The 26,718-nt window shown below is 39.1% G+C and overlaps 1 protein-coding gene across 4 annotated transcripts in view; it reads right to left on the minus strand.

Moving 5' to 3' along the window:
- stard13b (StAR related lipid transfer domain containing 13b) overlaps positions 1-26,718 on the minus strand; it is a 63,275-nt gene that overhangs the window by 26,567 nt on the left and 9,990 nt on the right. For all 4 annotated transcript variants that reach the window (XM_080288894.1, XM_026193281.2, XM_080288893.1 and 1 more), the window contains one exon: positions 21,933-21,966. In XM_080288894.1, coding sequence (XP_080145020.1) covers positions 21,933-21,966 — 34 coding nt within the window. The remainder of the gene's footprint in view (positions 1-21,932; positions 21,967-26,718) is intronic.

Raw genomic sequence — 26,718 nt, forward strand, 5'->3', positions numbered from 1 at the left:
TGCTCAGCTCTGATGCTTCAGTAAGGACATCTCCTGGTTTCATCTTCATGTTTCCCTCTCACCAGATAACCAAACCATATCATGACCAGCAGCTTTTTTTTTTACAGCTGTGGCTCCAGCAAACATCAGCTGATACTAGAAATTAATATTAAATAAATTCTAACAACAGCTGATCAAGCTTAAACGTGCTGCTGTTGTTTAGCGCGACATCCGCTGGTTTCCTCTTTCGGCGCAAAGTGGGCGATAAACAAACAAGAGAGCCGATCAGCTGATCATTGATCAGTTTTCATGATTGAAGTAGAAACGGGAGAGGGAGGGGGGAGAATGAGAGAAGAAGAGGCAGCTGTGCAGCGTAAAGACACAGAATAACTCCAGCTTTGTGCCTTTTTCATTGTAGCTGAATTACGGGACAAACTGTTCCTTTTCACCTCAATAAGAAACGCGTAATATTTTCTCTGAATACCAGACGGGACGGCTGGCAACTCTAATAACTTATGAACAAAATAAGGTTCAACATCATTAACTTCATAGCACCACCCAGCTGTGTAGAAACTCCGTCATGCTAGCTAGCACGCAGTACGGAAAAAGTCAGAATAACGAAAATAAACTCCACCTAAGCTTGGTTTATATCTGACCCAGAGAGACTGCAGGTCATAACTTCTTACCTGAAGTTCAGTTCACACTTGGACCGGCGGCCGCCTCGGGTCTCTTTTCCTTCTGCGTCCCTTTTCCTTCATCCACCTGCTGGCCTCCACCACTTGCTAATGTTACTGAATCTGTGGAAACTCCGCGATGCCACCACACGAAGTAACGAGTAACGACCCTATCTAAATCCCAGTAACGAGTAACGCGTTCCTGATTTTGGCATAATAACTAGTTACCGTGCTCGTTACCACAATAATAACGTAGTTACTGTAACGCGTTACTTAATAACGCGTTAGTCCCAACACTGATTATCATGTAATAGTTCCTCATAATTGCAGCTGTTGTAGCTGGTACACAAAGACTTAATGACTTTCCATTTTCTGCCATGGACCAACAGACATCTATCAAACTGTGACTTTAAATAAAGCTGTGTAGAGCAAAAGGAAAAATTAGGTATTTATGGGACAATCGCTACAACTTATTACAACTTCTTTTTGCATATAATCCCCCTCTCGCCCCCATTTATTTGTTTATTTATTCATATGCAACTCCGCAAGCTCATTTTCTTGTAAGACATTCCAGGACAGTAACAAAGTAACAGCTAAATCAATGTACAATGCATTAAAATAAAGATAAACAATCACATGCTCCCTTAAACACATTCTTTGTGATTCCTTATGCTTACTAATGACAGAGCAACACATCCCCTGCAATCCTAAAGCTTTTTAGAAGCTTGTGAAAAGGTAAATGTCCTATCCCAGTGGGATCAGATATTAGCCGCTCTTTGAAACTGCTAGATTGCACCAATGTATGGGCAGTGTAGGTGACAGTTCGGTGCATTCACTTTATTTGTGCTCTATCCAGGCAACTCCACATGGCTTATTATTTCCAGTATTGCAAACACATCTCATTTGGATTATTTTTTGTGGAAAATATCCCAAACATATCCTCCAGAAACTAAACAAAGCTCAGCATAAAAACGGCGTTACAAGGTTGGATTTTTTGGCTCCGCCTTCTTTTCAGGTTTTACAAGTAAAACCAAAAATGAATCTCCTCTAAGCTAAAAAAAAAAACAAAAAAAACATCTCAAATATTTTCAAAAGCAAGTCACTTACTCCATTTGGAATGGCAAACTAAATCATATATTCTTATGATTTTAAAGTCCACTTCTGTCAGCCAGTTTACACCATAAAATAACAGCCTTCTAATACCTGAAATATGCTTTGGTACCAGCAGACACACCCAGTGCCAATCAAGGCCCCTGCCACTCTCCCAGTGACTGTCCCGGCCTCAGCATACAGGCTTGTCTGTTTAGTGTGAGCATGGCGCCACACACGTGAATAGAGCAGAAATAGGCAAGCGACCAAGTTAAACACAGCCCCTGTCTGTTCCTCTCACTAGCTGGCATAATCCACCCTAGCTTAAGCTCACAAAGACCACAATTCAGCAGCACACTTCAGAGCCCGCTTCACATTTTCATAAACTTCTCCCGGGTTTAATGGCCCTCCCCACACCCTCAAGTGGCATGTTTAATACAAGGCTCTCGCTTTTTTAAAAGCACTAGGTGATGGTGCGACACCATTCAGATGATTTCATTGGGTGACGACTCTTTTTTTTTTCCCCTCTTTTTACACACACACAAACACCTGCATTCATTCATGTTGTGAAAGAATGGCTTAAAGTGTTAGATGCAAAAAATGAGGGCAAACATTTCTGCATATTTCTCTTCCCTTTTGTCTAGACGATGTATATCACCGAGTGCATCATACGTATCACATTACAGAATCAATCTTGTAAATGACAGTGAATGAGATTAATGGTGTCACCGTCTCCGTCCATGCTCAAATACCTGAGCGGTGATCGTGAAAGAGCTACAACATCTTCTGTGTACTCAGAGATGTCCTTGTGTTTAACTTTATGCCGCAAGCCATGATGAAATGGCTGTGGTCTGTCCTTAGAGGGAGCGCAGTGACTCCAGCCCTTATCAAACTTGTTTCAACACGCCACTGTCTGGGTTTCAGAGCTCAACTGCTATACCACATGACAACAGGAATCCAGACTCACATTACAGATGCACAAAAACATACAGAGGCTCTGTCAACATAGCTACCATGTCACAAAGTGGATTTTTATTGTTTATATACCCCATAAAGAAAAAAATAGATATATGTGATACTGGGTTTGAATCATGTCCAGTTCACATATAGCAGCAGTATCACACTTCATTATTAGGCCCAAGCCATAATGCAGACTTTTAATACATGTCAAACTTTCATTGCTTTCCACTCACTTTCTGCCATGTGTGATTACAAAAGGGGAACTTGTATTCTGAATCATCTTGAGTTAGTTGACGTTAGTCTGATGTGGTTTTATTCAGCAGCAGACACATGTATTCTGGACTGGGCAGTCTTGCTTCTGGTGTGGCTATGTTTCCTGTGGCTAAGTTTTAAGAATAACTCTAGTGTGACAGAAGATTTCCACTTCATGAGCCACCACATTTCTGACTGCTGAACTCAGCTCTGCATGATCATCACGCTCAAATACTGCAAGACCAGTTGAGCTCTATATGATGAGGTGGTTAAACTTTTTAACTCGCTTCAGCTCTTGGATGCTTTTTTTTTGTTTTTAGCAAGACTTCATGCCTATATTTGTCATTGGGAGTTAATTTAACAATATAAATGCTACAAACCAATTATTTCACCATTGGCTTGTTAATTGTAAGTTTTGCTTCTGCTGGGGGTAAAATTTCCAGATAAAATTACGACAGGAGGACAGTTGCTCAAAGCTGCTTATTGACACTTAAACAAATATCTAGCATACCCATCAGCCAGGTGTGATTCTAAAAAAGAACAACTGTTTTCTGGATTTGAAGCTTGAGCTCTAAAGCTAAGTACAGAAGGAATATTTGTGGGTTTAGACACCAGGCATAATCTGCAAATGATCCCCAGTTCAAGATTGGGGGACACACAAAAACCCGATTTCTGGCTTAGATAGCCCTAATGCCAATGCCATACCCAGATAAACTGGAGGTTTTAAGAAGGCTTACTTGTGTAAAGTCTGTACCAAATCAAACGTGCAGATCTGTCTGCTGTGGCAACCCCTTGGGAAATAAGGAAGCAGACCAAAGTATCCAGGATTTATTTATTCCAGGATGCCTATGTCTCCACAATCTATCAGAACTGGACACATAGATCAAGAACGTCTCAACTCACTAAAGTGATGATTGACAGAGAAAACCACTAAACCCTCAGTTTATAAATAAACCAAATATTTTAACACTTTTAAGAGCTGTAATAGATGCGTCACAGTACTGTACAATACAGGCAATCTTGTATATTTGTATTCCTCCACAGAATTCAGTTTCAACACCTAAATGTCAAATAAAATACTGTTACGGCTGACTTCTAAGGCTGCAACACAACTTACTCCAAAGCTCCTAAATAAGCCAAACAAATCAAATCAGGCATTTGACTTAAAGCTAAACTTTCAGTTTGAAAATTTCTGCTTTGCCAACAAAAATTCAGTTTAAGAGGTTTAATTAATGTCTAGGATTTGGACAAAGGCTCAAAGTCTCAAAGTCATAACCTTGGACTGTCACCTTATAATGAAAAAAAAGTTTGTGATTTAAACTTATCTACATAGGCTGGCAGCTCACATCTCTTTGTTTGAATATGTAATGAACACACATTAATCTCAGAGGTGTTGATAAGGCTTATTAAAGCTTTGGTTTAAATTTGTTTGCTGCAGAATGGCCTTAAATGTATCTTCATAATATAAGATACTGTATAATTTATTTTTAAAAAATTAAACTAAACTTTTAGCCAGTTCGTTAGTATTTTAGGGTGCAAACACACTTGTCGCAACATAAGTTCTTTGTGACATCATAAGTTCTTCGCTGACAGACCAAATCCATCTCGAGTACCTCACTAGCACCATTATCTACATATACACTGAAAAAAGAAAATATCCAAAAATAGAAATTTGTACCGCACCTAGCACCCTAAAAACAGAGAAAAGAAAAAACTTTCAGACAGAGTTCACAAATGATTCAAATCAATTCCCATATGTCAGCCATCTACATCTGGGTCTGGTCTCTATGCAGCATTTGTCCCCTCATTGTTCAGTGTCTGCATAAGCAGCTTCACATGCTGCATATGGAAAAGAATGCAAGATTAATGTGTCAGATATCCAGACACTGGCAAACTCAGCTGCTGCACCAGTGACGTTCCTAAACAGGCTTCACAGCTGAGCCAAGCATGGATCAGATCTGATATGCAACTCTGTGCGCACACTCATAAAAACATCTGGTCTCCATTTGAATGACTACAGCACTTCAAATCCACCAGTGAAGACAGAGCTGTTTTGTCATTCATGTGGTTTTCCCCACATAAGGCGCTATTGTGGTCACTTTACTGCACCTGGCGGTACACTCGGGCAACTGCACAGATGACTGACGTTCACTTCTGACGCAATTCTCTCAGGGCCATTAAGAGAACCAGTGCAACAAAAACTGACCTTGAAATTATTAACTTAAATCAATCCCAGAGTACTCTAAAAATTAAACATTTTCCACATTATGTAACACAGTCTTAGAAGAAGCAAAAAAAATACCATAACATACCAATAACAAAACTGTGCCTATTGTGGTAAATGTTTCCATCTCTTTTGCCATTAAGTGCCACTTCCTCATAATTTCATACGCATTTCAAAAAGTTAACATGTATGCTATACGTGATATTACTTGGAAAATAAAGTTCACTTTCACTGAATAATTCTTGGCAACACATGTGTTGTCACCAAAAAAGGCAGATGCATTTTGAAGGTGTTAAAGAACCTATGTGTAAATATTTTCAATGCAGTCACAAAGTTGCTTCAGTTTGGGTTTATTTGGGATTTTTTTTTGAGCCAAGTATGAGCAAATAATGTAAAGGGAAAAAAATGTGATCTATAATCTCAAAGACAGTGGCACAGAAAGCATGCACAATAATGTTACCCTGCAGAAATACAGTCATTATAACTAACGAAAGAAAACCAAATGAAAACCAATTTCTTATGAACACAATAATAACTTAACGTAAATTATGTGACAGAAAATAAGATCAAACATTGCTTCATTCAATCTCATTCACTTCATAAAGCTGGTGAAATTACTTATCAGCGCCCCCTTGCGACCCCACTGTCAATTGAAAGTAATAAAAAAAATCGACGCTAATAAAGGAAAACTCTCCTACAGAAAGGTATTAAACTGTATTTATTATAAGTTTATGGCATTTATTAGACAGTTTTTTTAGTTTGCTGCCTAACTACCTACACCTTCAACTGAGCGCAACTAAAAAAATAATTTTTAAAATTGTAATATTAGACCAGACTACATGCACGCGTGGAGTAATTTTTAGGATAAACAGTATCAATAGTGTCTAGACAAAAAAAAAAATCTACCAACACAAAACAAATTCATAGCCTACCACATTAAGAATGTGTTTTCTTCTTAAATTCTCTTTAAATGTCACTCTGATCAGTGTGCAATAATAAAACAATAATAATTGTTATACACGAATTATATACGAATTAAAGAACTCTTCCCAGTAATAGGATGGGGTCACCTCAGTCTCTGCTGCGGTGGATGACACTCTATTCCAGCCTATACCGCGGGCTAAGATCTGACCTGAAGCGGGCTACTGACCTGCCAGTCTCCGCTCTCTGACACCCTTCCAGAGTAAATCCCAGGCTTTGGATGTGGAGCTCCACAGCTGCTCGCTGAAAGACCGCCGGAGCTTCAGTTTCGCTGACCTTCTTTTAGAATTCATCTCAAATCCTCCACTCGGACATAATAATAAACTCCTCCTGGTATCTCACAAACCCCTTTAAACACCCCGACACAAAATCACCTTTTTCCCGGCTTCAAGTTCTTTCTATAGTGGCGGCAAACCTGACTCCGGTGACCGGTCTTCAAACGAAGTTGTCACCATTTCAAGGGGAATTAAATGTATCCCCCCCAGTTAAAAACGGAAATCAGCAAGACAAGTAAAAGTAAGAAAGTGACAGTAAAGCATTAAGCGCGGCTTTCCCACTTCACACCAGATGTGTTTGTGTGCGCGCGTGTATCGACATACAGCCCTGTAGTCGTGATGCCTTCAAGTACCGTGGGAAACATGGAAATTGTTAGGAGAACCGATAAGATCCTTACAGCGAAACAGTACATAATATCTGGGAAAGAATCAGCGGAGCTTAGAGGGCTGGTGTGAGCAAAAGTGGTTAGATTACATAATTTTAAAACCCAGTTTTGAATAAAATAGAATCATGAGTTTATGCATTTAACAAATACGTTTACAGTATATAGAGTACAGTAGAAGAAATATTAGCTACCTTTAAACCCATGTCAGTGAAGTCAACATTAGCCTATGACACATTTATTATATGTTCTCGGTTTAATATTTATTTTTTTCAGAACATAAACACACATTTGTGCAGCAAAGTTTTCTGGACTCCATCGTGAAACGGACTCTGTCATTTGTAACGCTGGCTGTCATCTTATCAGCACTATTACAGCTGAGCAGTTAATACAATATTGTGTACAATGTTAACGCTTTGCATACAAAGTTACTTTTTAGATTAACGCTTCCACAGTTGTACTCGTTCAATTTTCAAGTGGTGCCCAGGTCTACGTAGGGCACTTGAAGGCATCACGAGCTACAAACCACGCAACACCGCAAATACACACCGTGGCTCTCAAATGACAGAATCCACAAGCGAGCAATCACTTTCTCCTGTACTGTCACAATATTCTAATATGAAAATCCAAAAAAATAGCACTGAAATAAATAAATCCAAAATTAGACAAATGCTCTATTATAGGTATTCTTTGCGTGTGATGATTAATAATAATTATTCAGTTATTTTACTTACAAATTTGTGTATTATCTTTACAGTCAGTCTTTCTTTATTAGGTATAACTGACAACTCACATATAGTCTTCATCAGGCAAACCCTGCTAGTACCAGGTTGAACTCCCTTTTGCCTTCATAGCTACCTCAGTCCTCTGCCTTAATTCTGAAAGTATCACAGACTTCCACATGCATGATGCAAATCTCATGTTCCATCACATCTTAAAGGTTACCTAAGATCTGGTGGATGACAAAGTAAATGAAATACCATCCTGCTGGAAGATGCTCAGAAGATGGATACACTGTGGTCATAAATCAAATCAAATCAAATCACTTTTATTGTCACATCACATGTGCAGATACATTGGTACAGCACATGTGAGTGAAATTCTTGTGTGCGAGCTTCACAAGCAACAGAGTTGTGCAAAATACAATAATGTAAACAAGCAAAATACAAGAATGGCTACATCTGAAACTAATAAATATATGTACAATATATAATAGTATATGCATTTCTGGATGTGTATACTAAATATTTTTCTACGTGTGTGTGTGTGTGTGTGTGTGTGTGTGTGTGTGTGTGTGTGTGTGTGTGTGTGTGTACATATTTTACAAATTAAATTAAAGGGATGGACATGGCATTTATATGATACTCAGTTGGTGCTAAAGGACCCAACGTATACCAAGAAATTCTTCCCCACACCGTTACACCAACAGCAGCACCCTGACCCATAGATACAAAGCAGGATCGATCCATGCTTTCATGTTGTTTACACCAAATTCTGACCCTACTACCTGAATCTCGCAGCAGAAATCGAGACTCATCAGACCAAGTAGCAACATTAACATTTTCAACTGTCCGATTTTGGATTGATCAACAAAAATTCTAGCTTTAGTTTCCTGCTCTTAGCTGACAAGAAAATCACCCAGTGTGGTCTTTTACTGCTGTAGCCCATCTGCTTCAAGGTTTGGCATGTTGCACATTCAAATAGGGTCTTCTGCATTCTTTGGTTGTAATGAATAGTTGAGCTACTGTTGCCTTCATAACAGATCGAAGCAGTCGGGAATTTGTTCTCTGACCAGTGACATCAATGAGGCATTTTTGCCCTGAGAGCTGCTGCTTACTGGACATTTTTTCTTTTTCTGGACCACTCTCTATAAACCCCAAATACTTTTGTGTGCTAAAAATCCCAGTAGACCAGCAGTTTCTGAAGTACTCAGACCAGACTATCTGACACCAACAACCATGCCACATTCAAAGTCACTTTCTTCTCCATTCTGTTGCTCAGTTTTAACCTCAGTCCAACAGGTCATCTTGACCATGTCTACGTGCCTGAATGCACTGAGCTGCTGTCATGTGATTGGCTGATTTGATATTTGTGTTAATGAGCAACCAAACAAGTGCACCTAATGAAATAGCCTATGAGTGTATGCGTTAGCTGTTACCAGAATTTGCACCTCTGTTCGGGACAATGTGGTCTATTACTCAAAGCTTAACATGGGTTCAGAGTGTTCTCCCCAGGTAGGTCTGAGCAGGTTACATGTTTAAGAAAAAACAAATAAATTTCTTTTTACAAAAATGTGCAACAAAAATACTAACGCAAGAAAACATCAGGTCATCCCTGAAGAATAACCACAGTAAGCTCTTCTAAGCTGGCAGCTGCCATTGAAGACAGCAGCTTCAATGATCGTTCTACCATAATTATTTTAGGAATTTCCTCCTATTATTGTATGCTCGCTCAGGCAGTGCATGACCTAAATGCAGTGATATCATATCAGCTGAATTCATTTCATGGGCACCAGCTGGGATTGCTGCTGTAACAGGTTTAAATCCATGCTAAACACACAGGATGACACTTTCTGGAATAACTAAACCTCTGCTGACCCCAGCTTGCCCTCTCAGTATGAAGCTGATGTGACAGTGCTGAAATTAATAAAAGACAAAGACCATTTTTCTCCTGAGCAGGACAGGTGATTTAAACATTATAGCAAGGTCACATAGTGAGATATCTCTGTACCAAAGTGTGTGCAGCTGAGAATATTAATGAAGGGCTCCGTTTTCCATTTGTTCTGTTTGAAAGTGAAATTATACGATGTTAGGGAGAGTTAGAAACTGCAGCCCATAGAACTCCTCTGATCTTAGCTTATCTGACATGACAACAATAACAGCTGCATACTTCTCATTTTATGTTGCAAACATCAAATACTTCCAACCAGGCAAAATATCAAAATTTACACATTTACCGTTTTCTCAGTGTGTAACATCCTTTTTCTGTATTTCTATAAAAAGCGATCTGTCACTCTTAGCAAGTGACAGGAATGAAATGTATTTCAGAAAATATAGATGCTTTTTTTAGGCTCGCCACTGGCCTGTTCCGCAGCCAGTGATCAGTGTGGTGCTATTTTCAGCACCACTTATTCACCTCAGGCTAAAATGTAGCTCGGAGGACTAAAACACACGTACACACTTCAGTAAAGAAGCTGCTTCATTTGATCCTGTGAGTCTTTTAGAAAGGGTCAGGGTCAGGCCCAGTCAAGCACTTTGTTTTCCACTGGTCACATGACCCAGGAAGCCCACAGAGAAAAGGCCAGAATGTCAACAGACAGCACAATATCTAATTTAACACAAAAGACAGTAACAGCTGTTGACGTTGTCTTTCTGGGGGAGGTTTTTTATAACATGATTTTTGTCACAAAGAACCCATCTTGATGCACCTGTAGTAGACACGGGTTGAAAAAAGGACAGTGAAGACAAGATCTTGGCAATGTAAACAAGGGACGAGTCTCTAGTCTCAGTGACGTAGAAGGCAAGAACGGACAGATAGACAATACCAACCCTGTCATCTTCTAAAGAGCAAAGGTGATGGAGGAAGAACAGCAACTAGATTTTGACCTCTTTTGACATGAATCACCAAAGAGGAAAAAACGCAATCTACTTACTCTAAAAAGAAGCCACTTGGACAGTAAAGACGAGCATTATCACACTGTGGATCATTGTGGCTAGACAATGACTTAGCCTCTGGAGCAGTCCTTGGCAGCAGAAGTAATAGCAGATGCAAAGAGAGGAAACATCAGTCAGCTTGAGAATGTTTTCCTTTTGCTGACTCACCCACTTGTTTATTTTGGCCAGGCAGCACTCGTTTTCCCGTTTTCCCCGAAAAAGTGCTGTACTTTCTGGACTACATTTTTTTTCTCCCTTGTCCACCCTCTCTCTCCATCCTTCATAAACACAAACAGATAAACACACTGATATTTACTCATGCATTATATGTCTGCATTTGAACAGTTCCAGAGTTTGAACCGTTGTCTGTGCCTATGTCTGGTGACAGATGTGGAATGCTGTCCCATTGCTGTAGTGGGAAAATCCCCGATGCGAGGAAACTGATTTCTCCTCCTTGAATGGGTCATGTTCTTGGCCAGGAGGTCTTACACCAGGCCCCCTTGAAATGTCTGGGAGATTGCACTTCCCAGCCTAATGGAAACAAAGCACAGGGAATGGGGAGATCGCTCCTCCACCTCCATCCCTGCCCCTGAGGGCTTGTCTCAGGCATGTGCTATAAATTTCCTGACCATATATTCCCAAGCCGAGTTCATTTTTCCAGCAGAGCCACACATGTGGTGTATATCTGGGTTTAGATTATGTGGTTGAGGAAGGAGGGGCTGACTTTGGTCCCAATCCATTAAAGTGGCCACTAATTCTGTTTTCTTAAAGGGCCGTCTGTTGTAACGTAATGGTTTCTTCCTTTAGTAAGGCTTGTTCTTTTTAAAGCCATTAAATCCAAAATAGATGATCATTTACTTTTAGTCTTTCTTCAACAGATTAACTGAGATTTTTCATGTTTCTTCATATCTTGTTATTGCAGTAGAAGTTTACATAACTTGACATCCTGAATTAAACTATAAGTGAGGTAAAACTCAAAAACATATACAAATATTCCCCATGCCATGAAGCTTCTGTAGATGCGTAAGTCCACAGGGGTCAAAGTTTGTAAAAACAGGCTTGAGGAATGTAAAACTGGCATGACAAGCGTATGTGGCTATTGTTTAATTGAATGACAAAGCATGTAATGCTGTCAGGTCTGAATCTCTTAAAGCTCTGCTGCCCACAAAAATCCATGGGAAAACATTTACACAACTCTTGGGCACCTGGTTTCTATTAGAGCAATGAGGATTTAATCACAGAGGTACACTTCTCTCTCAATAACTGCTTCTCAATAACAGCTGATGTAAAATGTTTATTAGCTTGTGCTCCATGGTACCTTCAAAGCAATCAGCGGCATACAGCTGACGGGATTACTTTAGAGAAATTACATCTCGGACGAGGTTCTTATTCTCATGGCATCAAACCTAACCATTTTGTCAAAGTCGCCGGCATCTCAAATATACACACAAGCTGTCTTTTGACTTTTGTGCTGTGATGCAGCCAATAGCGACTCATCTCACATTTAAGAGATGCAATAGGTTAATCTTGTGAACAGGCATAATTTAACCCGTCAATCTTTTTTTTGTGTGAACTTAACCAAGAAAAAAGGAATGAAAGTGAAAACTAGACACAAACAAGCAAACTGAATATAGCTTGAAGAGTTTGTCAGTGGACCATGATCTGCACTTGTTGCTATCACTGGTGCATTACGGCATCAACACAAAGGCACATTTTATGCCTCTCAAACATAACTGTGACATTTCATTGAATCCCATTTGTTTTCTTCAGCAGGGCCTTAGCCCTAATGACACAAACTGAAACAGGAAGTTACTGTTTATAGCTCAGGATAAGCATTTTCCAAGAAGACAGAGTTAAAATGCTAACAGAGACCAAAGTAAAAATTGACAGCTGCTTAAAATTAAAGCCACAGTAAGTGTTTGTACTCTCCCCTCCCATGACAAATGTCAAATAGGACATCAGAAGTCACTCAAAAGTCATTTGAAGTTGTTACAGTTGGCTTTCAGAGATCTGAAACTCCTTATTATGATTAGTAAACCACATTATTTCCCAACCTATGAGTTGCCACTTTGGGAATTCCTAGACCACATGCTTATAAAACAAAGTTAGGTTAACAACATCGGGGGGTGGGGGGGCAGAGCCCACTTATCTCTGTCCCTCAAACAGTTTTCATAATGAAGCACATGTGGAATCGCCAAGCCTATTGCCAAAAATTCTGCTCAACTCATCAACCATGATAAGCTGGATGTACAGTACAGGTATTGTTTTCACACTGAGAAACAAACAAGTCCTAGTGGGCCCTTGAGTTTTAAAGCCAGTGAGCCAGAGAGCAGAGAGGATGCAGGAAGTCTGCTCTGCTTCAGCCTGCTATTGCTCTTTGATTACTGAGCCAAATTGTTCAATCAGGTCTGAAACCACAAGAAAGCTGCAGTGCTACACCGCCCAAGGACAGAGCTTCTTTTAAGAGCCTGCTGTGTTTTTTTTTTTGTTATCTGGGTACAAGTGAAAAGGGAACGGCTATCTAAATCTCCAGCAGCATGGGTGCCTGTAGCCTTGCTTCAGTGCAAAAACACACAGTGCGTGATGTGAGATGTGCCACGCGATTGGTCAACCTGAGGATGCGGAGGCAAGGGCTCGAGGCCCAGCGGAGGAACAGACTTTTTGCCTCCCTGCAACATCTGGAATCTCTGTGGTTTATGTGGGAAATTTGGAAGGCCACTGCGAGAGCCAATGAAGTTATTGTATCTAAACTGGCCCTGAGGAAATGTTCTTGGCTTCGAAGTTGAGTGTGTGTGTGTTTTGCAGGAACACTGAGGTACAAAGTGGATCACCAGATTCGATGAAGCTTTATGTGAGGAAGAAGTTATTGTTTGCATTAATTTCCAGTAGATTGGTAAACATTTACACACAAAAGGAGACACGTGGACATGAGCCGGTTGTCTGTTTAGTCACCAACATCCTGGTGTGGGACCCTAAAGTGGTGTGTCTTTTCCTGGCTCATTACTTCCTCAATCTTCTTTCTGCTTTTCTTCTCAGCTGAGTGGTGGACCAACCTGGTAGCTTTTGTGTTGCTTCACACACTCACTCACACACAGAGTTTCTGCCCTTGTGAAACTGGCCTGCGTCCTGACACGGCTGCCCATGTCTCCTTCGGCTTAGTTTACAAAACCCAGGCCTGAATTACCCCAACGTGCACACCAACTCAGGAAGCTGATCCCTAAAGGATTTATTGCCTGCTTTTTTCTCTAATTGGCAGCATGGGTGTAATTGGGAATGAGAACAATAAACCCGTTTCCGCTCCATGAAGGACATACACTTGGGAGATAGTGTCTGCTCAAACAGCTTTGCGAACACACACAATACACAATGACAGGATCAAACCAGATGATTTATACTGGGCAATAAATTATGCCCCACGATCTAAGAAACTGTAGAACATGATGATCTCATTCAGTGCAAGGGCCTTGGAGGCATTATTAAATGATATTATGTGCTATTGCATATATGATTGCTAAAATAATTGCAATGAAAATGTTGAAACTGCAATGAAAACTTTAAAAGATTTCAGACCTTGTTAACCACGCTGTTCTGTAATGTTTGCACAACCTTGACAAATTACTGTATATACAAAGAAAAGTCCAGAAATACTAGCAGTCCAGCCCACCTCCACCCCCACCCTTGCTCTCCCTCTGAAACTGCCGAGCTGGCCTCTGCTCTCAGGAAACCGCAAGTCGTTTTCCATCTTTCCATGTGTGGAATTTTTCATGCATTTGTCATGCCAGCAGCACCCTTTATAGTCTGAGCTGCATCTATCTGCTTATAAATTTAGAGCATGATGTCACTGATCTGGCACCTGTCGGGAAACAGCCAGAGGGGAATAAAAATAATGGGACGATTTTGTGAACGTTAGTTTTTCTGTGGTAATAGTGGTAGTAGTAAATTAATTTAGGAAAAATTTTCTTTTTCTTTCGTCTTTATGAGACAGAACAGCTGATGTCTAAATCCTTGCGCTTCTGGCCAGCAATCACATCTTTGTCATGAAACACTGCGTGCAAATTATAGCACCTTTCCTTTAAGGACTTTGTGTGCTGACTAAAGGTGCCATACATACTTGTATGTGGCATGGTCAAAAGCCTCTCAGCTGCTGACATTGAAGTTAGATGGTTTGGACACAGGAGGGATAGTGGATATATTGGAAAAAGGATGTTGAACATGGAAAGGAAAAGAGGAAGACCACGGAGAACATTCATGGATCTAGTAAAGGACATGTGGGTTGGTGTGGGAGAACAAGATACAAGGGACTAGGTGAGTTGGAAGCAGATGATCAGCTGCCGCAGCCACTAAAGGAAACAGCTGAGAGGAGAAGAAGAACTGAATTAAGGTCTAAGTCAGTCATCACTTCTTATGAATTGGATCTCAAAGGGTTCATTCTACTGCTAACAAGAATAATAAATCATCTGGTTTGGTGTTGCTTACAGCCTATATATAATATATCGTCTCACGTAGCAATAATATCACAGAAAATCAAATAATGTGGCAGCCAAGTCAACAGTGTGTGCCCAATTTTACAGAAACATTTTGGAAAATATATTCACATTTTTTGTGTTCTCAATTTGGATTTGGAGGAACTTGATGTTCTTACATCCTAACTCTATCCAGCACCTTTGGGATGAACTTGAAGACTGGAAGCCACCCTTATCACCAGCATCAGTGGCTGACCTCACTAATCCTCTTGTGGCTGAACGAAAACAAAATCTCTGCAGTCAGGTGTAAGAATCTTGTGAAAAGCCTTGAGGAAAAAAAAAAAAAATCGCAGGCTGTTAAAAGTATTTGCCCCTTGCTGATTTTTTCTTTTTAAAATAATTTTTTTTTTGCATATTTGACACATTTACATGTTTCAGATTATCAAACAACATTTGAGTAAACATAGAACACACTTTTTGTACGAGGATTTCATTTTTCATTTTGGAAAGCGGAGTTCAGTATCACTACCCAGACCTAGGACTGATTACTGTCAGACCTGCTGACTCAATAAACCACTTAAATAAAAGTGTATGGCAAATATAAGCAGACTAAAACACCCCAAAAAGTAAAACATTATGCCATGATCTAAAAACATTCAAGAACAGCAGAGAATCAAAATCATTGACATCAATCTGTCTGGAAAAGGTTATAAAGCCATTTCTAAGGCTCTGGGACTACAGCAAACCACGGTGAAAACAGTGGTGAACTTTCCCAGGAGTGTATGACCTACCAAAGTTACTCCAAGAGCTAGAGTGTTATCCAGGAGGTCATAAAAGAATCTAGAGAAACATATAAAGAACTGCATGTCTCACTTGTTTCAGTTAAGGTCAGCGTTCATGTTTCAACAATGAGAAAAAGACTGGACAAAAATAGCCTCAATGATAGAGTTCCAAAGTGAAAATCACTGCTGACTAAAAGATTTTTCACACTTTCACACAGAGATAGGTCGTTTATTTCCTCTTAATAGATGAAATCACCATTTAAAAACTGCATTTTGTATTTACTCAGGTTATGTTTGTCTAATACTAAATTTTGACTGATGATCTGAAATATGTAAGAGTAACAAATGTGCACAAAGAAAGAAAGGAGGAGGCAGATACATTTTCAAAGCACTGTAGCTGTATATTCATGCTTATGGGTTTTCCGAGGTTTCACAATCTCCTGTGAGTGTCTACACAATTTTGGACATATTTGTACTGGATTCTGGATGTGTTCTAACAAAGAGAAATAAAGCTACAATAACAATTCAAGGAAAATAGGAAAATGATCAGAGTTCCTTCAAAATGATCCATTCCTTGTTCTTCCCCAGGGAAAAATGCGACACTTAGCTAAGTATGGAATGAGAATGAGGTCAGACCATAACAAAGAATAACAACAGAGTTATTATTCCTTCACACAGCCTAAAACGTACATCTGATTTCAATACTAGCCCCACCAGCCCACTTTGCTTGTATATGTTCTGATTAGAACTGCGTAGGTGTCAGGCTATGTCATCTACTACTCACGTTCCCATGATGCTCTTGTGATGTGTATATTATAGTCTCTAACCAGCCTCCAGGGAGAGAAACGGAGAGAGCGACTGCAGCTGTCTGAGGTCACAGTCAGTCTCCATCAGCAGGCTGTGACCCTGGGTGACACTGGAGTTTGAGAACAGCTGAAGAATATGCAGGAGTAAAAAAACAGCAACCCTGCTTTAATGCATTACTAGCCATGGACATTATATAATACCCACTGGTGCACCATCTATAGCCGGACTGGTGATTTATAATAGCAGTGTATACATAAGGCTCAACAGAGGAGTCATTTCACAGTGAGAAGGATTCTCATGTTGGCCAGTTTCACTGTGGGAATCATGAGTAAGGCTGGTAAATGGTTCTAGCTCTACTGTGCATTTAATCCCAATCATCAGAGCCTGATTAAACTTGACTTGGTGCCAAGGGGAACTGTCCAGGGAAGTCAACATTGTCATATTAGTTTTATACTGTTAATAGCAGACTAGAGAAAACATCTGTGGTGATGTTTTACATAAATAAGTACAGGTTTTTTTCAGTTTTCACAGTCTGATCAAAAACACCTGGGCCTTGTACACAAAGCAAGCAACTAGCTCTTACTGTGGATTTTACAACCCCTCTGCAGTTCAGCCTCAGTCATCAGGATCATGAGCGAAATACTTCATAGGAAATAAGATGTAACTATAATATGTGAGCAGAACAAATTAGTTAAAGTAAAAATTAATTTAAAATAGAATCTTACTGTATATACAATGTGATCTTGGATGGTACTGTATAGTATCCACAGTAAGCTTTGTGCATGCAAGCACTTAAGCATAACAGATTAAATTGACCATCTATGCATGCCATTATTAGTTAAATTAAGCATTCAGTGTGACACACTGGTGCAGGGTGTAGCACTGTGGTTTTTTCAGTCTGCTCCTGTTTCTTCTCACACAAAAGTAAGGCATGCATGTTCAGTTAATTTTGGTGATTCTCAGTTGTTCATAAGATATCTGCTTTCTCTTTGTGTTAGCCCCGCAATGGGCCAGTGTCAGCTGGGATAGGCTTCAATTCTCCTGCAATCCTAACTAAATGAGTGGTTATTGAAAAACGGTTGAAGGATAGATTTTGGTCATTTCCTCAATGTAGAAATTATTGTCCCCTCTGTTAGATCAATACAATCTGCTGTAAAATGTGCTGTTATTCAGTGTGCAAAAAATATTTTTAAATTCAAGTTTCACTGCTTATATTTACAGTCATATGAAAACTTTTTTCAAAGGACACTATGCAGTTCTGTGGAAGTGAAGTACAATTTTTCGTAGAGAAATTTTGCCACTCTTCTTTACATTGCATCAGTTCACCGAGGTTTGCATGTATTCATTTATGCTCGGTTCTCTTAAGGTCCCACCACAGTAATCAATCAGGCCGAGGTCTGGACTGGGGTATTGCAACACCTTGATTCTTTTGTTTTTTAGCTGTTCTGTTGTAGATTTGCTGCTGTGCTTGGGGTCATTGTCCTGTTGCATGACCCAGTTTTGGCCAAGGTTTAGCTGTCAGACAAATGGCCTCACATCTGACTAGAATACTGTGGCGACAGAGGACTTCATAGTTGATTAAATGACTGCAATGTGCCAAGGTCCTGTGGCTGCAAAACAAGCCCAAGTGCCTAATAGTTGGTATGAGACATTTGTGCATATGTGCTAAGTTTGTTTTTTGCCAAATGTGGAGCTGTGTATTTCACCTCCACTTTGGGTTCTGTTTCTCCAAAGGACATTGGTCAAGAAATGGTTTGTTCAGACACAACTCTGCAAACCTAAGCCCTCTGCAATCTTTCTCCTGAACAACTTACTTGTTCAGTCATTTTCTAATTGCGCTGTCATGAAATTTAACATTTAACATTCTAAGTGAGGCCTGTAGAAGCTGAGACGCAGCTCTTAAGTTTTTTTTCTGTAATTTCTTTGAGCATTGCACAGTCTGACCTTGGGGTGAATTTGAAGGGACGCCCACTTCTGGTAAGATTGAGGTAAACGCTCCAAAGCAGCAGACTGCCTAAGCTTCTGCTTTTATAGAGATGGACACACCTGCTGATCATTAATCAATCAAGTGCACGGGATTAGCAGCACACTGGTGCAACTTATCCTTTTAATTCCGAAGGAATCAGTAAGGGTGTACTTAGTTGTGAAAACTCTCTTTTCCCCCTTTGTTTCCCCTTTGTTTTTCTTATAATCAGCAGCAAGAGATTTCCACACTGAAAGTAGATTAGCATATGTATTCAGAGACAGGATCTGTGTAAATGAGAGTATTAGAGGGAAGCCTCAGCCTGACAGTTCTGGGCCACAGAGTGCTTTTTAAGCCACATTTGTGTGATTTTCTCTCAGACTGGTGCTTGGGTAATACGATGTTGATCATAAAGCAAAAGACCACTTACTTACGCAAGTTTAAAGTCACAGAGCTCGACATAGCTGTGTCTTGGAGCCATTTCTGTGTCTAAACTTCACTGAAACTTGAAAAATGTAAGAAAATATACTTTTGCTGGACACAAAATCCAAAACGCATCTATTAATAAACCTAAATTTCTTCCTACGATTAAATAAATCTTTCAGTGAAGACAGTAAAGGCAGTTTCACTACTCTACTTATCTGTATTGTATCTGTATCTCTGGCAGAGACCTGGCCGAATATGCAGCTTTCAGCATTAGTGTCACTGTGGATTAATTAAATCTATGATTAATATCAGTCAGGCAGTGGGGTTGAACATAGTTGCCTCCTCTCACCAAAGGAAGCCATTCATTTCCACACTGCAATCAAAGACATGGGAGGGACTGGATTTCCATACAAATGACTGTATGTGACAGGGATTAAGGTACTTTTTGCTCATCATCTATGCAAGGTTTAAAAAACTTTCTATAAATGTTGAGCAATATCTTCAGAAATTAAACATTTCAAAATCAGTTTTAAGCTTTTTCCCCATCTTCTCTGAGTGTTTCCATATGTGGCTTGAATGAAGCTCTAGGCTTTTCTTTTTTCTTTTGAATCAGGAAACAACAAAACCAAAAGTCAAGAAGGTTAAAAGGTTGACTGTTTTCCAGAAATGACTCACAACATGATCTTAAATAAACAACAAGAAGTAGGAAGAACTATTTCAAAGATCTCTGCTCTCTGCTCGTTCTATTATAAGTTACAAACATGAAGTTCAATGTTCAAAAGAATTCAACACCATTAAAAGCTGTGCTGCTCTGACCGACCACCATGCTAACAAAAGATTTTTTTTCCACACTTTGTTAATAAAAATCAGGTGTGGTGGCAATTAAAAAAAAGAATAAAGATTAAATAAATACTAAATAATATTTATTTAATAAATATGACAATAACATAATTTACAGAAACCCACCATGCATTAATCATTGTAAAAGAACTTTTGGGCATCCTTGCATACAAGTCATGTGAATGTGTAATAAGCCTGCAGGACATTTCTAGCACATTAAAAGCAACAACAAAAACAAAGCCTCTTCTGGTCAATGTCAATGTAATGAGGTGGACGGTGATGTTATAGTCTACACCGAGGACCATCTGGCTGTCTCATATTCATGTCTTTAAAGAGGTTCCTGCAGCCCAGCTGCAAAATACAACCAGGAAAACTCACACCTAATGAGAAAAGACCATCTTTTACAGGATCATTCTCCGTGTCACTGGTTCATGTCTAAACCATTTGTAGATTCTATGTGCTTTTTGACCTAATAAAGTAGATAGGGATATTGTGTCTAATCTAGCTTATTCCAATCAAACTATCCAAACTAAATAAAAAAAAATTCCCATCAGAAATCATTTGATGGGAATCTTTTATCTGGGTTGACAGATCTGTTGAGGTTTTTCACTGTGCTCGCACACTCAGGTTTCCAAGAATCAGTCACAGGACATATCTCATTCACACGACCAGACCGCACATTAGTTAACTGCTTCATAAAAGTGACATGGAATTTTTCCAGACCGTAATGTCCACTTGTGCAGTGCAATCATGTACAGCTGAGGTCATGTGAGAGTGCAACCTGAGACTAAAATGGCATCTACCCAAATCCTGCAGCTGCCCCACAAGGCCTACATCACACCAAGCCAAATATTTCCTCACAGCAAAACAGAAACAATTTTAACCACCATGTGACCAATATATAAAAGGCCTTTAAAACAAGACTCTGTGCATTTGGACATTCTCAAGACACGGTTGGGAGGGAGCTGCCACCTGTGGCCATCAGTCTTATTGTCTGGTGCCTGAAGAATGCCACCATGTGAGCCAGCGTGCAATCCAGCCTCAGAGTGCACAGAGGGTTGTTTTTTTAAAATTACATACAGCAGCGGTCCTCAACCCCCGGGCCACAGACTGTGAGTCGTTTGGTACTGGGCCGCGAGAGTTGAAACTCAGGTGTGAAATTTATGGTTTTTAGGGTTTTTATCGTTATTTATTTTAAATCGTTTTTATCGTTAACTCTGTTTCCCTGGGTCTTTTTCCTTGTGTTATGAATAAATCTTCTTTTTTTGTACCGATACAGGTTTTGCTGTATTTATCCGCAACACCTTAAAGGCCGGTCCGAGAAAATATTGTCGGACACAAACCGCTCTGTGGTGCAAAAAAGGTTGGGGACCGCTGTCATACAGGACCGTACTTCACTGATGTTAAACTGGCTGTGGACTAAGACCAAAGACTCCTTAAACAATGACACTTTATGATCCAGTTATAAAGTTTCAAGGCATCAAAATTTAAAATTTCAGGGTCTTATGCTTTCAAACTCCCAAAAGAAATTCTACAAGGTGACAGCGTCTAATCCTTTTCTTACATAATAGTACTATTATGTAATAGTAGTTTTACTGTACAGTGAACATTAATTGATTTACAGATCTCCTTCCCCTCCAACAAAAAATCATGGTGCATTATATTTGCTGAGATATTTGAAAAATTGCATTAGAAATTACTAATCAAAAAAATGTTACTCTGTTTATGCTCACTCTTCTGTAGCTACCTAGATGCTAAAGTACCGTGAGCGGAACTTTACATGAATATGAAGGGAAAAGGATATGATAAAGATGTAAGGACCATAATTGTATTAATCAACAAATACCTCCATGCAATCACTGGAAGTAATAGTAATATGCATTAACCTACTTATCAGATTTAATTCCTTATTAAGTGAAGGTGCCAGTCCACTTTAACACTTGATTATAGCTATACAAAAAAAACGACCCTTAGCTTTAGTGTAATATTAACTAATACTGATTTTTTTTTAAAAGTGAAAGCAATACTTATTGATATGCAATTACCCCCCACTGCTTTCTGGTATACTCAGAAAGCATTTTCTCTATCAGCTTTATCTGGTCACATGCTCTCCCAGCATGCACTGCATAGACAGGCATTTTGTTGGGCAGCCACTAATAAAAAACAGAAATATTGTCTTACCTGCACCTGATGCATCGGTCACCTTACTGAACATCTGCAGGAAAAAACATTCAAATACTGGTCACTGTAGCAGAAACTGTATATATAACATGGTTTCTTTTTTAATGGCACTTTTCAAAAAAGAAGATAAATAATAATAATAATAATAATAATAATAATAATAACAACAATAAATTAATAGTCACTAAGGCTTTACTTGAATGCAGCTTCACTTTGGCAGCCATACATATGCACCAGTTCACATTTTTTTTGCCATGAAAACTATTCAGATACAAGCTCCTAGTTCAATGATTTTCTTTAAAATGTACTTATCATTATCTAATTATAATTATATAATCCCCTTTTAAAGAGAGTCTTATCAGCTTGCTTTCCCCAATAAGACCAAAGAAAAACTATCAAAGATCATTTTACAGAATCATTTCTTTGGAATGCTGTTAGCGCTGGAAAATAGACCTGTGTGGAAATGGTCTTGATGCATTCTCAATCATCCAGGAAAGTAAATCTGAAAAAGTTGATTCTGTTCATCTGGACATAGCGTTTTGTGGGAGAAACGTTTCGTCACTCATCCAAGTGACTTCTTCAGTCTCAGCTGACTTCAGGTTTCCCCCAAATCTTATAAACAGTGGAAATGAAGTGCTGATACATGAACTTGTCACTGTAAAATTACGCTGGTCAGCATATTCTTTATAACCTTTTAGTTTAATGGTTATTAATATAATTCTGCTACTGCCAATAGAGGCCAAGGAACTGAAAATCTTTTCCTGACTGGACATGATCTGTTCTCCTGCCCATCTCTCTTTTCCATTTCCCCTCTGTGGCTCACTGGTTTGATTTATCCACTTGTTTGCCTGCCCTGATTCCACGTTCATTGTGGAATAGGCAAAAATGCAGCATATAGTCCCAAGATGTCTTTTTTCTAAAACTACAGAGCCTCCATCACGACTGTTAACATACAATTAGCCCACAGGGCACTGTTTAGATTTTCTATTAACATACTAGCAAAGATTTCATAACTACAAACAGTATAAACCCTCACATTTTTACCTCTAGGCTGGATGAGCAACCTAGTAAAAGTCATGTCCATGTTGCTGTCTTCTCTAGATAGTCATTGACACTATTAGGGAATATAGCAAATAAGCACAAAGGACAGCAGGCAGTCGAAAGGAGATTAAGGGAATAATTCCCAACAAGTGTCTGGCAGGTGGAGGGGGAATTCTCCAGGGTTAGCAGGCTCAACCACTCAGTTACCTCCAGGCACAAAAATCCAACTCTCTTTGAGAACCAAATTCAAAAACAAGTCATAAATGTATGACTCATACCCTTATGTGTGTATTTTTATCTCTGTTTAAACATAGACGAGTTGAGTGGAGCCTCTTCAAACCATGAGGTATAGCCACTGATGGATCCCTCATTATTGACTGTGAGATTTGGCACAGCCTGGCAGAATTTCCTCACGTATCTAAACACTGAAAAGAGTGTTTAGATACTCTTAATGTACAGACATGAAGAAAGTCCTTATCTCTGTGCTTAACTCTGTGCTGTAAATAAATTTTCTGTAAATGCAGCCCTGGTAAGTTAGTCTCAATAGACCTGCTTTAGACCTAGTTTCAGAAATAAACTCAGGAAAATGAACACTCCAAAAACCAGATGCTGAGCCCCAGAGGAGATGTACCAATTTGAAGAGGTTTCAAAGACATGAACACATCAATCATTCTCTTTGTCTCAAAAGCCCCTGAAAATTATTTTATCCTGACTTATCCTGAGATCTGACCCACTTGAAGCACACATCGCCTGATTCAGGCCAATCACAGACACATGTCAAAGGTTACAGGTCAGAAAATGTGACATCCTAAAAAGAAGCGAAGCACAGAGTACCTTTTCATGGCTGTTGTCAGAGGAAAAACTTCCCTTTGCTTGCATCAACAAGAATGTTTATACGGATGGACAAGTCTGTGTAAGTGAATGACAGCTGCTGTCTCACCACACATGACAAGTCAACAAGGCCGAACAGTCAGTCTGAATGAGAGACCAGCATGCTCTACGTATACCCGTCTTTGTCAATGGCAATTAATGGAGGAAACCTCAACCCAAATACGTCTCTATTCACCAATCACAGAACACTGAAAAAAAGCTGGTCTCAAAAGCAGGGTGAAGCTAACCAGTACAAACATGAATAGAGTTGTTATTTTTCAGGCTTTATAGTCACATATACTCATCATGAACTAAATGTCATGGTGATTTGGGGCTTTTAAGGATTTCTTTGAACAGCGCAACACATTAAAAAAGAAAAAGGAGTAGCACTCTAATGCTAAACTAGTGTGCAATGCTACCTCTCATACACTCAAACTGTGTTGTCTAGAGTGGCTCTATTATTTTACTCTGTATTATGTGTTTACCCTCTTCCCATCTTTGCTACCATAAGACTTCTCCATGCTTGTGACTGGTCAGATGCTGCTAACACCACCCCTTTCATGTGAACGTGCGTGTTGCTAGATTGAGAAACTCTGGGTAGATTTATCGAGTTGATTACCACCTACATTGCCGACGTCAGGGTAGATGAAGCCAGATCACAGTAAGATATTCTGGGTATCTTGAACTTGCTTCATAGATGCAGGAGGTAAACACCATGTGACACAAGAGAGTGCTGCTGCAGTATGATTCAAATGAACTTTCAGTTCAAGTCCAGTTAATGCTAGAAGCACTGAAATCGAACTGTTTGCAGAAAAAAAGATACGTCTCTTTGTGCCTTTTGTAAAATCAGGTCTGTTTAGCTATTCATAATGGATTTTTTATGACAACTTTGAAAACCTTAAAACGTATTTTCCTCATTGGAACCACACGCAAGGAATATTTTTCTATAAAATCGCATAATATTTTGCTGTAGACATTGTGTAAAGAATTCTGTGTGCATCTTCCTCTACCAAGGCATTATCTTAATCAACATCCAAGACATTCCTGCTCAGATAAGGTCTAGCCTGAGGAAGCTATGAACTGCATTCCAGTTTTTAGAGATGTTACAGATGTAAGGGAGTGTATCATCCAGGTGCAAAAAACCTTTGCCACATGGTTCATAAAACATCTGTAAATTAAGCTGCAATTACCAGTTCCAGCCGTGTGTTTTGTCTCACACATTCAGCTTGTTTATTCTTTGACTCCAAGTCTGTGACTGAGACTTCATTTCAACTCCCAGCTGTCAGAAGTTTCATATGGACCCCAGAGCTTAACATGTCCATGCTGCATGTCATTTCATTTCACCTATATCTGTAAACTTTGCATGGTCACTTAGTTATATTGTTTGGCATTTGCAGATATATGTTCATTTGCTTGTTTGTGGAGGGATAGTGCTATAGTTACTGATATGGTATTTGGTGATCATGGGACAGATCTCTTGAACAGCCTAAAACATTTCATAACTGAAGAATAACATGAACTCATTATCCAACAAAATTACTCCATCTATAAAATATGTGAACATACACAGCTGCTCTGACACCAAGTTTTAACTCATGCCGTCATCATTTCCAAGAGGTACTCACGGGTTTCACAGAACATACAGGTGTCACCTATTCTGAGAATGTTCCAGAGACCAAAATGATCCATTTTGTTTAACTACAACAAAATCCAGTCTGTGGTTTCGTGTTGCAGCCAAACAAAATGAAACCTTTTCAGACTAACATCAAATATTATAATGTGGATGAACATGTCACAAAATGATACTAAAAACATGTATTAGAGGGATTTTATATTTTGGAAATCTTTCAGTTTCAGTTATTTGTTCAATTATTTCTTCACGGCAGCGAAACAGTCACATTCTTTGCCATAAGAAGTGAGTTGTGCCTCTCTAAGGATGTTTGACTGACCTGATTTCAAATCCAAACCCTAAATATTTACAGATGTGTAGACAGATGGAAATGTTGTGTAGATTGGGAATGAAAAAGATCAAAATCCCAATGATGGCTTTATCTTTAAAATAGTTACACATTTAAAATGTTTACTTTTGGGATTTTGTTTTGTCTACACACTTTGATATTAACAGTGCAGAGACAGGTAAAAGGTTGTTGCTTGAAGTTGCTGAATTTCAAGCGACTTCATGCTTGAAATTCTTCACTCTTATTTATAGTCACATCGATTACCTCCCTGCAGGTTTAGTAAAGGCCACTTTGCAACAGTATTTATTTCTCCTATGCCATTCACTTTTTAAGGTCTCTTTGATTGCCACATCAAAATCATTGGCTACCATATGGGATGGTAATTTGGCCCGAGGTTTTGTACTATTATTGTATTATTGTAGGGTCTTTACCTTAAAAAAAAAAAGCACCTTGAAGAAACTGTTGTTTCTGATTTGGTGTTATATAAACAAAATTGAACTGAAATTGATTTAAATAAAAACAGGGTTTAACAGAATGTAGGAAAAACTGCTGACTCGCTAATGTCTCTTGGTGTAAACTGAAATCTAGCTCATAACATTTGCTATTAACAAATCTGTCTTTGTACCATCCATCCATTCGCTTCCGCTTATCCTTCGCTTCCACGACAGTGCTAACCACCGTGCCACTGTGGTTTATTTAAATCGCTGATTGTTAACAACTAGTGAGGTCACAGTCACCATTACTTATGACTTTTGACTACTTGAATGTTTGAGATATTACATTCACCAGAATGAGATTCAAGGACAAGCAGACAACCTAAAAAGCTATCGACTTGGATCATCTGTCATAAAGCAGCAGAAAAGCTAAATGGTAAATTTACATCATTTGTTATTGGATTATTTATAGATCATTATAAT

This window comes from Astatotilapia calliptera, chromosome 14, assembly GCF_964374335.1.
Source record: "Astatotilapia calliptera chromosome 14, fAstCal68.1, whole genome shotgun sequence".
Classification (NCBI taxonomy): domain Eukaryota; kingdom Metazoa; phylum Chordata; class Actinopteri; order Cichliformes; family Cichlidae; genus Astatotilapia; species Astatotilapia calliptera.